We start from the raw sequence: 18095 nt of genomic DNA, 5'->3' as shown, positions 1-18095 counted from the left end.
TGGAAAATACAAAATCGAAAATTTTCACACAAAAATAGCATTCGGTAGCCATTTTCACCATGAAGATAAGATAAAGTCCGAAATTTTTTTTTTTCATGATAAAGCATATTACATTAGCTTTAATTTAAGATATATATAAAAGTGTCAGACCTTCCGGAACACTTTCAAAAGTTAAGTTGAAAAAGTTCTACTTTCTATATGCATTTTTATGTTTTGAATCCCCCCTGTATTAAGGGAAATGGTCCGATATAAAAAAAAAGTATGTCGAATGAAAGATCTATATAAATACTAACCGGAACANAATTTTTTCAATTTTTTTTACTTAAAAGTGCCATAACTTTTTCAAAAATGAACATATCAATATAATTTTTTTTTATATAGATTTATGATATCATTACCTTTCATTTGGTATATTTTTTTTTTATATGTGACTCTTTACTTGCCCACAAGGGGGGATTTAAAATGACAACTTTTTCACAAAAAATTAATTTTTTCAACTTGATTTTTGAAAATGTTCCAGAAAGTCTGACACTTTTATATATATCTTAAATTAAAGCTAATGTAATAAACTTTATCATAAAAAAAAAAAATTTCGGACTTTATTTTATCTTCACGGTAAAAACAGACATTAAACTTAATAAAAAAAATACGATTTTTGTAAAAAAATTTNAATGCTATTTTTGTGTGAAAATTTTCGATTTTGTATTTTACATTTTTAACTTTATTATGCTATAACTTTTTGAAAAATGTATGGATCATTACAATTGTTTTATGAGAAGTAGTATTTATATAGATCTTTCATTCGACATACTGTTTTTTTAAATCGGACCATTTCCCTAAATACAGGGGGGATTCAAAACATAAAAATGCATATAGAAAGTAGAACTTTTTCAACTTAACTTTTGAAAGTGTTCCGGAAGGTCTGACACTTTTATATATATCTTAAATTAAAGCTAATGTAATATACTTTATAATGGTAAAAAAAAATTTCGGACTTTATTTTATCTTCATGGTGAAAACAGACATTAAACTTAATAAAAAAAATACGATTTTTGTAAAAAAATTCTTTTTTATATTTTTAACTTTATAATGCCAGAACTTTTTAAAAGATGTATGGATCAATATAATTCTTTTTTTTATAGATGCATGATGTCTTTACCTATCATTTGGTATATTTTTTTTATAAATCTGACTTTTTACCTGCCCACAGGGGGGGATTTAAAATGACAACTTTTTCACAAAAAATTTAAAGATAAAATAAAATAAAGACATCATGCATCTACAAAAAACTATTTATATTCTTTTTTTATGCGACATACTTTTTTTGTAAATCGGAACATTTCTCTTATATATTATAAATATACTTATATTCATATATTACACTTATAAATCATAAAACTTGTAATCAAAATATAAATAAGGAAATAGGAGACCATGTACCTTTTGGAATAATCCACCAATTTTTAAAATAAAACACTATCTACAGATTTGCATGGAAGCGTTTTTTTTATAGTGATTTTAATCACTATCAGATATCATCTATACTGGATCCAACTGTACAACGTACATACTATGTCGCGTTCCCACTGTGCTGAGCTTTTTTAAGTATCAAAAAAACATGATTTTATCTAGTCTTTACCACAAATTGCGAAAAATAATAAATATTATAAATACTCTAAAGTGTTATAAATAAATTTAAATAAATGTATTTGAAAACTTTTAAAAGTATTCCTATTCTTTATAGTGTTGTATTTAAAAATGAAACAATCTTTTTGTTCTAACTTATTAGTTATAACAGTTCAATAATAACGCGAAATGTAATTAATAAAGATATAATCAAACAAAGTAAAACATATAAAATAATGATACACTTAAAACAGAATAAATAAATAATACACAAAATTAAAACTTAATGTCACAAACGTACCACGCGGAAAGAGATTACCTATGGTACTCCCGAAGTCTTCTCCCCCTACAAATCATTCCATTTCGTCTTATATACTAAAATCTTTTGTTTTTTTTAAATTCATAATGCAATCATTTTTTAAAATTTTTTATAAATATTTACTTCCTGATCTAGTAATAATAATTCAGGGAATTACAATTAATCCAAACATTACAAACGTGTTCTACCTCTAGGTTTACAAACAATAGATTACATTATATTTTATAATAATAGATCGAGAAACTCATAGTTAAACCAAACATTACAAAAATGCATTGTTTTCAGTTTTACAAAATAATGACCTATATTACAATAGCATTCAGGCACTCATAAAAAATTTTCAATTTAAAGAAATATTATCATTATGTTAAAAATTATGCATATTTTTTTTAATATTTTATGTTTTTGAGTTGTTGATTTGTGATTAATAATAAAAGTTCTATTTGTTTTTTATATAAAATAACTAGATTAAAGAACTTGTTTTATGTTTTTTTTTTCAGATTATGACAGTAAGTTCCTAATTTTATATTTACTTCATCTATGTATGTGTTGTAAAATTAGTAACTTAGTAATTTCTAGTTAAAAATGATGATATTTAACATCAGTACGGTTTGTCTTCTTCAGTCCCTTCATTTCAGCTTTCCAGACCCTGAGCGTATTCACACTTTTTAGAAGAGAAATTAATTCTTTAGTACAATTAAAATAAGAGAGCCCCCTAAAGAATTTTGCCACTTTTTGCTCGGAATTAATAATTAGTCCAAAACAAAAAGTTACTATTCATTATTATCATAACTATATATTTGTTTTATATTTATTATTAAAATAAAAATATATTAATTTAGTCTAGATCTAACCTACTCAAATTTACTGTAGTATTGCGCGTTACAAAAATGTAATAAGGAAAAAAAAAGACATTAATGTTATAGTATCTAAATTACTCATTATATTTATTAAAATCAAATACATGGGGGTTTTAAGAGTCTCAACAACACATTACTAAAATCTGGCCTGATATTTTTCATATATTAGCCATCATAAAATAATAAATCAAACATATTACAAAAAAAAAAACGATTTTTTATTTATCTAGTAATAGTAATTATATAAAAATTAATAACGGACTTATATTGAAGTGTTAAAAAACATTTTTAAATTTTATTCAAAAAAACTAATGAACTATGTCAAAACTTATGTTTGTTGTAATATTTATATAAATTACATATAATTCTCCACTCCACTTTTATTTATTTTCCAATTATTTATTTTTTGTATAATTAATATATATTAATTAATTTACAAGCATTTCTATAGCATTAATACTTTATTTTTTTGATTTATATGTAAAAATGAATAAGATACAAATTTTAGTTTTTAAAAAATCATAAGAGAAAAAATTTTTTTGTTGTATGTCAAAAAATTAAAGTAAATTTTATCGAGATGCACTTCAAAAGCAATTAATAGCATAAGACACGATTAAAATTATAAATTTATTTTTTATTCTCCTGAAAAGTATTTGAAATTATTAAAACAAAACTAAAAATTTTGCACATAATAAGTATTCGAGATTAAAGAAATATTTCAAAATCTATTTTGAACTGGTCCAATAATAAATAAGCAAATGGTTACTATTATAATAATAGTCTGTACAGCATTTTATTGTAAATTTTAATAATAAACTGGCAATTTGTCCGTGAGCGTATGTAGATCAAACATTACTAAAATTAAATTAGACAGTAACCATCATTATTATTATTATCGCTTACTCGTATGATAACTGAGCCCGAACAAAATCTATTACTTTATAACGATATTTGTTTAAATACATTTTTTTCAAGAATCACTTGTCTGTTCTAAATGCAAAAGAGTGAAAAAAGTCAATGGAGAAAATATGGTACTATTGAAATGTTGTGGTATCTATGTATGTAAAGATTGTATCTATATTACAATGAAAGGTAGATGTTTTTGCGGAGAAAACTTAGTAGAAGGTATATTATACTTACTTTACTTTTTTATCATACAATATTTGACACATTTATAAAGACAGAATAAGTGATTTTAAGATCATAAGCGTTTGATTTGGATGTGTCTTATTGGATTCCATAATATTGTATATAATATGCAAAATAATATAATTTTGCACCTTTTTTTCGCCAAATAATTTTTTTTTTAATTGATAAGAGTTGATCTACTACCCTTCCCCTCAATGACTTCTTAAGTTAACAATGCATTAATAATAAAGTTTGATAAATATTCGTAAGTTATCCCACTTGTTGCTGACTATACTGTAATGAGGTTCAAGTAATAAAAGTAATAATTAATTAATAACCACTATGTATTTTTATTGATACTAGTAATAATATTATTATTAATATTAATTATTTGAATCAATATTATGAGTCAACGTGGCAGTTGGAAAAACGACAATTGAATTAAATCAGTCTCTATTGTCCAGCGCCTGAGCGACCGGTTCGCACCGCCCTTCGGCCACCGTGAATAGCGCGACCTGTCGGACGTGAAGAGGAAGCGCCGTGATCGCCATCCAGCGGTAAAACCGGAAATGCGATGCGACATACTCCCCCCCCAGTCCGATCGGTCAGCCCTACAATGCGCCTACGACAGCTGGTCTAGTGGAACGTCCTCCAGCACTTCAACATCGGATATACAGGTGTTCAGTAAGTTAGGAAACAGTTAAATTGTTACAAACAATGAGTACAATAGAAATTCGTTTCCTTATTTACTGAACACCCTGTATAGATGGGGAGCGCGTTTAGTATGGCGTCGACGTCCGACTCCACCTCCATCTGCTCCGCCCTGTCGGGCTGTATAAAATTGCACAGGATCGGATCTGGGGGTCTATTTTTGAATCATCCGTTCGTCAAACGGATTCTATTGTTCCATTAGGTATACGGCCTTCTAGGTATTTNTCGCTAAAACTATATAAATAATTTAATTACACAAATTCTAACAAAAATGTATTTACAATTGCATACAAGTTAAATTAAAAATGATTAATACACTTTAAAACAACAATACTTAAATTTTCGAAAATAAAGTGTTACATATATTTTATTTTATTTATTCATTTTAAGATTAATTGATATAATTTATAAATTATGTTACATATAAATAAATAATAAATTTAATAAGATTTTAGTTCTTAATTGGAAAAAATGACACCCTAGGTCACGGTCTACTCTTAAATACGCCACTGTTTTGAAAAGTAGTTAACTTAATAAACATATAATTTCATGAATAATTTTCACAAAAAACTTAAGGTAAATTTTCAAAAGATGGTTTATTACGAGGTGCAAGGATGCAACAAACAAAATAGTTGTTACACGTATTACGAGTTTTAATTAATATTACTGAGTAATCATAATATAATATTATGTTTCAATTTATTTAACATATTAACTGAAAAATGGAAATTAATTTATAATAGTGAATATAATATTTTAATATTTTGTACTTTTTTTTTATACAACGTAATATTTAAAACATAAATATTACTTTTTTCTGCACGTGTTCAAACAATAGGGGTAAAAATTTTTGAGTTAATATACATGTATAATACACAAGGGTTTACAAATGCAGGTAGCTAATTGTTTTTTCATGACNAGGGTTTACAAATGCAGGTAGCTAATTGTTTTTTTATGACATCGATATTAGCAGGTACACAGCATTGTTATTATCAATGGTAGTAAAGCACATTGTTGTGAGTTTATAAATACACTAACTGACAATACAGAAAGTATATCTATTGATAGTCATAATTGATAATAAAGAATCCGTGACTATGACAGCAATGTCATAAAAATCCAATTAGCTACCTGTATTTGTAATCCCTTATATATTATACATATACAGGGTGTTCAGTAAGTCAGGAAACGGGTTTCTATTGTTCTCATTGTTTGTAACAATGATGGTGCAGATGGGTTGGTGAAATCCCACGTGTTTTTCGGGTCCGTCTGTCCTTTCGCCTCACTACCTCTGGTCCGGTTCCCAAACGCCGGTTGCTGTCGGAGACTCCTCTCGTAAACGGCCCATAACAGCGGGTTGGCCCGAATCTCCCACAGTTCCGCTCTCCTCACCCTTTCAACCGTCCAGCCGGTTGGAACATCGTCCGTTGGTTCGCCTGTGAGGATGGTCACACCTCTCCTCATTTTCCGCATGACTCTCCGCAACATGTTGGTCAACTCGTCTGCTGCCGCTCGTGATGGGTGGTTTGGACGCGATTGACGCTGACTGTTGTTGGCTTGCTGTTCCGTCATTCTGTAACCAATCAAAAGCGTTAGAGTGCCCCAATTGAGCTGCATGTTTAAGGGCCGAAACGTGAAGCTTCAACTGACTTTTACTATTGGTTACATAGACCTCCTCACCTAATCGTTTACTAATTTGCACTGGACCTAGCCAAAATACCACGCTAGATAGGGGATGTGCATGGTAATAAGTCAAATCCCCTTCCGTAAAACGATCTACATGATTTTTTAGCCTGGTAGATCTGATCCTGCGATCACTTTTACCGAAGTTCAATCCGAGTTCATCAGAGGGTTGCTCTCCCCCTCCGGAAAAATTTATTTTTCCACCGGACCGTTCGGTGTTTTCAGATTTTCCCGGTTCCTCTGTGGAAAATTGAATTTTTTCCGGTAATTCTTCGGTAAAAGTTTCTGTTCTACTGGACTATTCCTCCTTTCTTTGGATCTTCTCTAAATTGTCCAGTTTTTTACCCGTAGAACTATATTTGAATCAATATTATAAGTCAACGTGACAGTTGGAAAAACGATAATTGAATTAAATCAGTCTCTATTGTCCAGCGCCCGAGCGCCCGGTTCGGACCACCCTTCGGCCACCGTGAATAGCGCGACCTGTCGGACGTGAAGAGGAAGCACTGTGATAGCCATCCGGCGGTAACACCGGAAATGCGATGCGACCGCGATAACTGGGGTTCTATTTTTCACTGGAGAGCAATTTTTTTAACAAAAAATGTAGTGTACGTGATATAGTAAGTAAGAAGACAGTAGACCATCAATTAATAACAGTACATCAACTGCGTTACAACAGGTTTGTTTGGAGTGCTTCCATCACCGTCAATAGTTTTAATATAGTTTACAAATTTATTTTACGTTTTACATTGTAAACTATTCTACAAATTTTGCAAACAATAAATATTTGAGATTAAATAAATATGATTTTTAAATCATTAGATGATAACAATAATTTTTTAAAAGAATTTTTTTTTTTAAGCAAAAGTCGTCTGCTCAAATTGTAAATACATAAGAAATGGCGATGATGGGAATTTGATAATAATGAATTGTTGTGGAAAAAAATTATGTGAATTTTGTATCAAACATTACATGAAAACTAGTTGTTCGTGCGGAGAAGACTTAGTGAAAGGTACTTATACTTATTTTACTTTTTTATCATACAATAATGGACACATTAGTATCCATCACATTTACAGAGTCAGATTAAGTAATTTAAAAATTATAATTAGGCTTAGGGACATACATGCTTAGTATATGCATATACATATGTTATAAATCAACAAAATATGCTCTATATATGAGTCGTAACATAAATAAAACACCAAGTGTTGGGTGGTGGGTAAGGGGTGTAATAGAGATGTAGTGTGTACAAAGATGATATTGAGTCTGCTGCTTGGATATTCACGTACGTGTGATCACTGATCATACAGTATGTACTGTGCTCGGCTGACACTCCGGATTAGCTGTGGGTGTCGAAAGTATAGAAAAAGAATAAGAGTAACACCTAGGTATGAGATACAGACGAAGTGCAAGAGACAAATACTCTAAAAATTTCGAGGACGAGAGTAGGAAAATGAAAAAGGAAAAACAAAGACTTGACTTTATGCAGTAAGCCGGATAGCGACAACCAAGTACAGAGACTGATGAATGACACAAAGCACTGGAATCGATTGACCCCGATGGGCAGGTCTTTTGGGTTTAAATTTTAATTCGGACAATTGCAAATTTTGCAATAAATATTAATCGTCAATTCATCAGTCTCTAGAAAAGGATGCGCTGTCTGTATTTTATTATAATGATTTTTTACAATAATGGTGTCGTGACACTATCGCATATATATATATATATATATATATATATATATATATACAGAGCGATTCTTTTAACTAAATCCACTCGATTTTTCTTAAACTATAAAGTTCTTTGAACAATTTTTTCTTTTTTGATTTGGTAAGTTACACATGTAAATTTATTTATCTGTTACAAATTATTTTCCCATACCTTCTCTTAATCTTTACACGGCTCCGCGTCGCTTCGTGATACACGATGCCCAGGGCCGGATTTACCTACAAGCTAAATAAGCATTGCTTACGGCCCGTAAAATGTCCGGTATATGAAAATAAAAAATATATTATATGACTAGCTGACCCGGCAAACGTTGTTCTGCCATATGAATTATCAAGTAAATCAAACCTAAATATAAATCATTATCTTATATCTAACAAATATACGAAAAAAATTCATTTAAATCGGTTGAGCCGTTTCAGATAAATACGGGAAGCTCCGCAGATAATGAAACTGAGTACCATCAGCTGTGGGCCGTCGATAACTCATTAAAAATAGGAATAACTAATAAGTAATAACAATATTCGGACTTTCTTATCTGTACTCCGTACAATATTATTATAACAAGTTACATGACATTATGTATATACTTGTGATCAGATCAGATGGCGAGAATCACAGTCATAAATATTTATAGTGAATGATAAACTGTATAGAGTACTTTGGTTTGTACGTATATCTGTATAACAGTTGTGTTTTAGTATTTAAAAAGGTTTAAGTGTGGTTCAAGTAAATTAATTTTTTTGAAATACCGAGAACAATGTCAAAACCGAAAGGTGGTTGGGAAAAGTTAAAAGAAACTCAAAAGAAAAAGAAGAATGAAGCAGACTTTCTAAAAAAAATAAGCCCTCTTACAACGTATTTTATACGTATACATACTAATAGTGAAAATACCAATAATAAAGAAGATAATATTATAAATCCTAGTACATCGGACTCGCATAATGTCCCAAATTTACCTAATTCGATCACTGGTGCTTCTTCTAAAAGTATTGATGATTAGATGAAAGTATTTAATGATCCCGGAGATTGGAATTTAACATCCCATAATTTAATATCTTACTTAATAGAAAAAGGGCCAAAATTCTTTCAAAATATAAATGCTGACTTTTCCTTAACAAAAAAATATTATGAAAATCCTAAAGTAAATCGTTGTCTGAACAAAACTGTTTTTTTCTATACAAAGCCTAATGGTGATTATTGTAATAGAGAATAGTTACTTTATTCGCCGACTAGAAAAATGACATATTGTTATTATTTTATTCTTTTTTCTAAAAATGACATTATGTGTGATGGATATGATGATTGGCGAAATGTTCAAAAATTTCTTGAAAACCATGCGAAAAAAGGAAATCATGTTTTGGCAATTATTATGTACCTAAATAGAACGAAACTATCGGGTAGAATAGATAGTGAATTAGAAAAACAGTTAACTGAAACACGCGACTATTGGAAAAACGTATTAAGGTGCATAATTGAAACAATATTATTTTTATCGGGACGTGGTTTACCATTTCGAGGTTCAGACGAACACTTCGGGTCAAATCAAAATTGAAATTATTTTGGAATATTTGAGCTTCTTTCAAATTTCGACCCATTTTTAGCCCAACATATTGCAGTACACGGAAATCGAGGGAAAGGACACACATCTTATTTGTCTAAAACTATTTGTAACGAATTTATTGCACTTATTGCAAAAAAAACTCGTACAATGATTATAGATCAATGAAAAAAAGCCGGTTATTTTTCAATAAGCGTTGATTCTACTGATATTACCCATATGGATCAACTAACTATTATTTTGAGATACGTAAATAATGATGGACCAGTAGAACGTTTCATTACTTTTATTCATATTACAAGTCATACTGGTGCTATGTCTTTACTTAACTTTTCGAGAGAAATTGATATTAACATAGAAAATTGTCGTGGGCAGAGCTATGACAACGCTAGCAACATGAGTGGGACTTATACTGGTATGCAAGCAGAAATAAAAAAGTGCAATTAATTAATTTATTATATTCCGTGTATTGCACATTTGCTGAATCTCGTTGGACAATCTGCTGTAGATTGTTGTATTGGAGCAGTTTCATTTTTCGGTTTTGTCCAAGAAGTTTACAATTTTTTTTCCGCCTCTACCCCACGCTGGGATATTTTAAAAAAAACTTTAGTAAAAAATTGTCCACTTCCTAAATCCAAATCAGTTACTAGAAGGAGTGCAAGTGCTGAGGCTGTTAAAGCGTTATTTATAAGTTACGAGAATATTAATGAAGCGTTAAAAAAATTTCAAAATGATACATTTCAAAAACAATCAACTCGACACCAAGCTTCTTGTTTAAGCTCAGTATTCGGTTATTTAGAAACTGCCATTATCTGTGAATTATGATATAATATTCTCGAACCATTTAATAAGTGTATTAAAAGTATTCAAAGTGGTGTAATTGATTTATACACTGAAATAAATTATATGAAAGTCTTAAAATTGTCCTTCAAAATATAAGAAACCAATATGATGAATATGAAAGTACGAAAAGGGCTAAAAATGAAGACTATAAATTAACTACGCATAGAAAAAAATTTAAAAGAAACGAGAGTAGTTTTAATGAACTAAATACAAAAGAATCATTTAAAATAAATATTTTTTATTTAATAATTGATCAGCTATATAGTGCTTTAGTACATAGAATTAACGCTTATACTAACGTAAGGGATAATTTTAAGTTATTATCAGACATTTCAATGGACATGAAAATTGAAGACATAGAAGAAGGAATGGAAAAGTTATTAAAAAGATATCCAAAAGATTTCCCTGGTGATTTTAAAAATGAGTTTCAACAGTTTCTAAGTTTTTTGGCAACGTCTTTATCATTAATTACAACGAACGAAAATAAGAAGAAGAATATTTTGCTTAACATGTATAAGATGATAGTTGATTTAAATGTGACTGAGAGTTTTCCAAATGTTCAACGGTTATTACGTTTATATCTTTCTCTTATGTGTACCAACTAATCAATTAGCTACCTGTATTTGTAATCCCTTGTGTATTATACCTATATATTAAATAAAAAATTTGAAACTTTAAATGTTTATATCTAATAAATAAATTAAGTTTCATTAAAAATTCAAATGCCATTTACTATTGAATTAAAAACTCAAACATTTTATTAAATTAATAATACGTGCTACNAATTAAAAACTCAAACATTTTATTAAATTAAAAATATGTGTTACCATTTAAAAAAACAAAGTTGACACCCTTACCAGGCATAAGGGATGAACTTAAAAAGTATTACATAGTTAATAATTCAAGAATAATGTGTAACTAAAGATAGTAATAAAAAAAAAATTTTAAATTATTATTATTCTGTTAGTAATTGAGTGGGTTATGATAAAAAAATCACCCTGTATATAACAGAAAACAATAATCTTCATATATTTTATTCATGTTACTTATATTTATGAGGTAATTAATTAGGCCCATCTGAATCATTTGCTTACGGCCCCCAAAGTACTTAATCCGGCTCTGACGATGCTCCGCGATTAGTACCACATTTATCAGCCGTCGCCCTACTATGAATATTTGTGACTGACCAAAACCGCGTGCCATACGCCACGATGCAAAATGAAACAAGTGCCGCACGGCCAACAACAACCCGCCGCAAATGATAAGTTGAGTCTTCTTCCCGTTGTCAAAGTGACAACGTCGAGGATGTACGCCACCGATTCTGGACATGCCGCACGACTGGACTCGACGAACCGATCCGCACACGCACATCGTTGCCATCAACTTTGATAACGTTTTGACGACCGAGGATCATTCCCGAATACCGCGATGACGACGCCAGCTAAAGTGCTGCGATATTATGCGAAGATTATTATTAATTGGGTTCGTCTTTTTGGTTTGTTTGATTTTAAATAACCTGTTGTTGTTGAATAATAAACAGCACACGGGTTTAGAGACGTGTCAATCTTATAGGAGTGTCAGCTTTATTATTTTTAATGCAACATACATGTTTGTATAACTAACTTACATAATTAACAAAATAACTGGTCAATAACAACTTTTAGTCTAATACTTTGGAAGTTATAATCATTTTAAAACATATACTGGAAGTGAAGCGAAGATGTTACAATTTTTATCATTTTTCGTCAGCTCTGTAAATGTTCTTCCTTATTGTAGCTTCTTTTATCACTTCACTTATTCTTCTAAACATTCTCCTATCTGCTACATTTATTTTCTGCTCTTTTCTCTTGTCAACCGCCCAAAACTCTGAATCATACATCATAGCTGATCTCGCTACTGTTTTATAAAACTTACCTTTTAGCCAAAAACGCTTTTATTAGCTATATATGAGAGTTAATCCCCACTCCCCAAGTTAACTTATGTGAACATTACAGGATTAGGGAAGTCTGATTAATATTTTCAAATTCTAAACTAAATTTTTTTAAATTTTGTAACAGTGTACAATGTACTCTATACATATAGTAAGTGTACATAGTTGTTATTAACCAAATGTGCAATATTATAATGAATGAATTAGCTAAAGAATACGTTTTAATAAAAATATCTCACCAAATTATACAAGTCCAATATATAAATAAATTAAATATAAGAATGTTAATGAAAATTAAAAATGTATGTAGAAGTCATAAATTTTACAAAAAATTTATTGTTGAACGGTGTTTTGAAAACTTGAATTTTTGTTTCACTCAGGTAAAATAAAAATTAACCATTCGTAATTATAAATTTAATTCACACATTTTTATTTTAATAACACAATAAAGACAACATTATTGTCAAATTATGAAAATGTGATGATGCGACTGACGTGGTAAAAATGTAGTCGACACAAGGTTATTTCTCCAGGTTGCGTCAAGCCGTTTAATGAAAGAAAATAGTAATACACAAGAATAATGGACGAATCACAAATAACAATAATACTGATTACTGAATAAATAATACTGAAAAATGATTAGTCGACAGATGTCAGAAATATTCGACAGTGCGGTGGCGTTCGGTCGGAGGGATGGACGGCGGAACCAACGATTTAGGTGTCACGAAGATGGCTGACTACTCGACGTATTATTGCAGCAGATATTTTACGCTAGGCATTTATTGGACTTTACACCACGACGATAACGCGTGTGTATAACGGTCCGGTTTACAGTGGAGCGGAGGCTGAGAAGGAGCTGACACGACCGCGGGGTGTCAAACGTGTGACAACGCCGTGGCCGTGTCAGTGACGAGCCGTAACAGATGATTATTTTAATTCCTTATTAATCAATCTCTCACTAAGGCATAACTAAGCATTACTGATTAAGCCGAATAATAGTAATCAAATTAAAAAAAGTTTACAGTGACTAATTATAGAATTTTCTAAGAAATATATATAATATTTTTTATGAATTGTAATAAAAAATTTGTTTTAAGGTTGTGGTATTACATTTTAGGTATTCCTTTCAATGACGTCCGAATATGTACAGAATGTGAAAAGAATACTGGAGTATATAGTTTTTCCCCTCGTTGTCCACACATATTTTGTGAGGGTTGCTTTACATCCACAAAAAATAAATATTTTGGCAAATGTAAATATTGTGGGGAAAGTGAACCGAATAAGTCTTCAAAATCATTCATCAAAATGCTATTGAAATATAATAAAATAAAAAAATAGCTCACTTTTTGAAATGTTCTAGATATTTTGAATTATTAAATAATTATATAACCTAATATTTTTGAAATTAAATTTTATAGTTATTAATTATCTCTTAGCTCAAAAGTAATAACTTATTTTTATAAAGTGCAATTATCAAATTGATTTACTGAGCTAAAATAAACAAAACATTTTTGCAAATCAAAGTGTATGTAAGTATGACACGAGAGAAAGTATTGGTAAATATGACACGGTATCAAGCCCTGCTTTAGGCGGGTGCTCACTCGTGTCTCTCTCTATATCTGCTCTCCAGTTATTAACATGACTGGTGGTTATTGTACATTTCTATGCATTATTAACCGAGCCAAGGCCGCCACTGATTGTGTATTACTAATTATTCGTTCTGTTTTGTTCGGACGATCATACGAGCTGTGTTACGTCGTCGATTTTTTTATACAGGATGTTCAGTAAGTCAGGAAACGGGTATCTATTGTTCTCATTGTTACAAACAATATATACATATACGGTATAAATAAAAATATATAACTCAGCACCTAAGTGTTCTTCTATTTTGTGAGGGAATTGTTTAATATTTGAGGATCTTGGTCAAAATCAAGAATCGGAAGCTACCTGACGTCTGCCCAAATATTATCCCTATCTCCTTGTATGAGTTTTTATTACCTGACGGAGATACAGGCAATCGTGTACCTTACAAGGGGAGATCACAGTGATGGGGTAACCGATTTTCATAAAATTTATATAAATCTAATCTATATTGAGTACAAAATAAGAGGTATTTTGAATTTATTACCAATGGCATTAAGTCGAGAAAATTGACTTTGAAAATTTTTAATTGACTTAAATAGGGTTATTTTTCTTGTACCGACAATAACGTGTTATGGTCGAGTCGATCTTATATCTTACTTACTGAACACTGTATATAGTTAAACCTTTCAAAAATCTCTCATTTAAAAATGTATACACTTTTACCGGGTTAATATTAAAATAAGTTATATTTATGTGCATAAAATATTATTTTATTTTGTTCATATTTTATCACTGAAAAATCGATAATTTTTACCATTAAATGTGTTTTGAATGTAGATAACATTAAATCGTATTATAAACCAAATATATTACGTAAAATTAATAATTCAAAGAGAAAACCATGAAAAAAATTAAGAAATAACACGTGACACATGGAGATTTACAAACAAACACACAACATACAAGTGAAACTGGTCGCGCATTAAAGAGAAACGTTGGCCATACGTTTTGGGGTGGTCAGCGCTTTGTATCTTGCGCTTCATGTAATAAAGCTCATAGCGGAACATGACTGTTCAGCGTTTCCTGACGTTAGATCGGTTTTGGTTGAACAAACATACATAGATGATATTTGTTCGGGTGCGGATTCGAAAGACGAAGCTTTACGCATACAGCGTGACTTAATTTTCATTTTGAAGGGAGCAGGTTTTCAGTTAAAAAAATGGATAAGTAACTCACCTGAAGTATTAGATAAAATACCTGTAGACGACAGGGCTAGTGGTGTACAATGTTTTTATTCTCAATAGGATGGCATTACCAAGATTTTGGGAATGCGGTGGAACCCCATAAAGGATACTTTTGGTTATAGTATACTACCTACAACAACTAAGGTAACTAAACGCGGAATGTTATCTATTATAGCACGCCTATATGATCCCTTAGGTTTTCTAGCACCTTGTATATTTATGGCAAAAACCATAATGCAACGTGCATAGCAAGCCAAAATTACCTGGGATGACCAATTACCGACTGACATAGAATTAGATTGGCAAAGGTTTATGGAGGAGTTACCACTACTATCAAATATTGAGATACCTCGTTTCCTGCAGACTAAAAAACAGTCTTACTGTCAATTGATCGGTTTCTGTGACGCATCAGAGCGCGGATACGCGGCGGTACTTTATATACATGTAAAGGATTTATTATCGAATGTTCATATTTTTCTTTTAGGTGCCAAGACTAAGACGGCTCCTATTAAAAATTCAACTATACCACGGCTATAATTATGTGCTGCACTTCTACTAGCACGTTGGATGTCACGAGTTCATGCTGTTTTGGAGTCACGTTTATGTGTTCAACAAATGTTCGCCTGGTCGGATTCAGCCATAGTGTTGTCATGGTTGAATTCATCTCATGTTAATTATAAAATATTTGTGTCTAATCGAGTTCATCAAATCCAGCAGTTAATGCCAACTTGTTAATGGTCTTATGTATCTAACAAGGAATACCCAGCAGATTGTGCGTCCCGTGGTGTTTTACCGTCAATGTTGGCCAATCTCAAGTTATACTGGCATGGTCCTAAGTTTTTGTATTATCCTGTAGAGCAATGGATTTGTTCAGATTCTCCTTCAGTGCCACCAGAATCAGTTGAAATGATAAGTGTTGTTCTAACTTCAGTGAATTCTGATCGTGTAAAAAAGGAATGGTTTTTTCAGTTTTCATCTTATTTTAAATTATTGCGTGTCGTTGCCTGGGTGCGCCGATTCATACTATGTCTTAGAGGGGAACGTCGAACTGAAAACATTTTGTCCACCGAAGAAATAAAAGAAACCTTGATAACTCTAGTAATTTATGTTTAAGATCTGTATTTACATGATTTAAAATTAGAACTACTAAAGGGACGTCGAATTTCATCGAAATTATACGCACGTCTTTGTCCTTTTATCGATTCTTTCAATACAATAAGAGTAGGAGGGAGGCTGCGTAATGCTGGAATTTCTGATGGTCAGAAAAATTCTATTTTATTGCCGAAACAAGCGTATTTAACTCAGCTGCTTTTTCGCCATTGGCACGATGTTGGTTGTCAAGCAGGAACCCGTTTTATGATGTCAATGGTAGCACGAAAGTTTTGGGTGATATCAGCTCGTAATATTGCAAGTGGTGTATTAAAAGAGTGTACAAAATGCTTAAGACATGCAGCAATACATCCTCAACCAATTATGGGAGATCTACCTGCTGTAAGAGTTACACCAAGTCGTCCATTCTCCAATGTAGGTATCAACTACGCGGGTGCTTTTATTATGAAGGAACATCGTTTACGAAAATCAAGGGAGTACAAGGTATATGTTGCCATATTTGTTTGTATGTGTGTTAAACCTGTGCATTTGGAAGTAGTAACAGACTCAACGACGGAAGCGTTTATAGCAGCCTTAAATCGGTTTATTAGTAGGCGGGGATTGCCAGATAATATATACTCAAACTGTGGTACAAACTTTATAGGGGCCAACAAGTTATTACAGAGATGGGTAAATGCACAAGAACACCAGCATCAGTGGTCCATTGCAGTGCCATGTAAATGGATTTTTAATGCCCCTGCCAGTCCTCATATGGGAGGCAGTAGTGAAATCTATGAAAACACATATAGTTAAGGTCATGGGTCCTAAGGTGTTTACATTTGAAGAATTTGTTACAGTTGTGACAAGGATTGAGTCAGTGTTAAACTCAAGGCCATTGATACCACTGAGCGACGACCCTGGGGATTTGGAGTGTTTGACACCAGGTCATATTCTAATTGGACAACCTCTGTTAGCTGTTCCTGAAGAACATGTATATGAAACCACCCGTCCAATTGTAAATAGATGGAAATTATTATGCCAGACTCATCAAAGTTTCTGGAGACGATGGTCTAACGAGTACTTGAATTTATTGCAGACTCGCAGTCGTTGGATTCGAGGGAGCCCTAATGTTTCAATCGGAGACATGGTTGTCATAAAGGAAGACAATATGCCACCCTTGTAATGGCGTCTTGGACGAATTATTGATGTTTATCCAGGAGAAGATGGAGTTATACGGGTTGCCCTTGTCAGAACACATTCTGGGAATATTAAACGACTAGTAGTAAAGTTGGTAGTGTTAGTCAAAGTAACAGACCATTAAAATTATATTATTGTTCTCAGTTATTTTTTTTTTTTATATGTATAATATTAAAACCTACGTTGTATTCTTGTTAGTTAGCTTAATAATTATTCATAATGTGAAAAAATTATTCTTTACAGTGTTCATAATTTATGCAGGGTGTTATCGTTACTCCATTTGTAAAATATCTAGTAATTTGGTGCTAATAAATTAATTTTTTTTTTACTTGGTCAGGCGAATTATCTTACTATAACAGTTATTCTTAACACATTTAGAAATTTTATAGCTATTAAAGTTTAACACTGGGGTTCTAATTAGCAAGTTATTCAAATATATATATATAAAAAAAAAAAATGGTCTCTGTTTTGTCTTCTTTAATTATGGTAATTTTATACTTTTAGCTTCGATGCGAAGCGGAGAAGGTATTAATTTTACTATGATGTGTTTTTTTTTTTTTTTTTTTTTTTTTTTTTTTTTTTGCCCTTTTTT

At 31.2% G+C, this 18095-nt stretch overlaps 1 protein-coding gene across 1 annotated transcript in view; it reads left to right on the top strand.

Annotated features, from left to right (window-relative positions):
• The window catches only part of LOC126898866 (four and a half LIM domains protein 5-like), a 33374-nt gene extending 19168 nt beyond the window's left edge, over positions 1-14206 (top strand). Inside the window, exons 6-8 of the mRNA XM_050673273.1 lie at positions 3781-3930; positions 7190-7339; positions 13507-14206. Of these exons, the coding sequence (XP_050529230.1) occupies positions 3781-3930; positions 7190-7339; positions 13507-13727 (521 nt within the window). The 3' untranslated portion in view covers positions 13728-14206. The remainder of the gene's footprint in view (positions 1-3780; positions 3931-7189; positions 7340-13506) is intronic.
• Positions 14207-18095: the final 3889 nt, after the last annotated feature.

Source organism: Daktulosphaira vitifoliae, unplaced genomic scaffold (genome assembly GCF_025091365.1).
Source record: "Daktulosphaira vitifoliae isolate Bord-2020 unplaced genomic scaffold, ASM2509136v1 Scaffold_2, whole genome shotgun sequence".
NCBI lineage: Eukaryota > Metazoa > Arthropoda > Insecta > Hemiptera > Phylloxeridae > Daktulosphaira > Daktulosphaira vitifoliae.
Note: the sequence above shows the minus strand (reverse complement) of the source record. Positions and strands in the feature narration are given on the sequence as shown.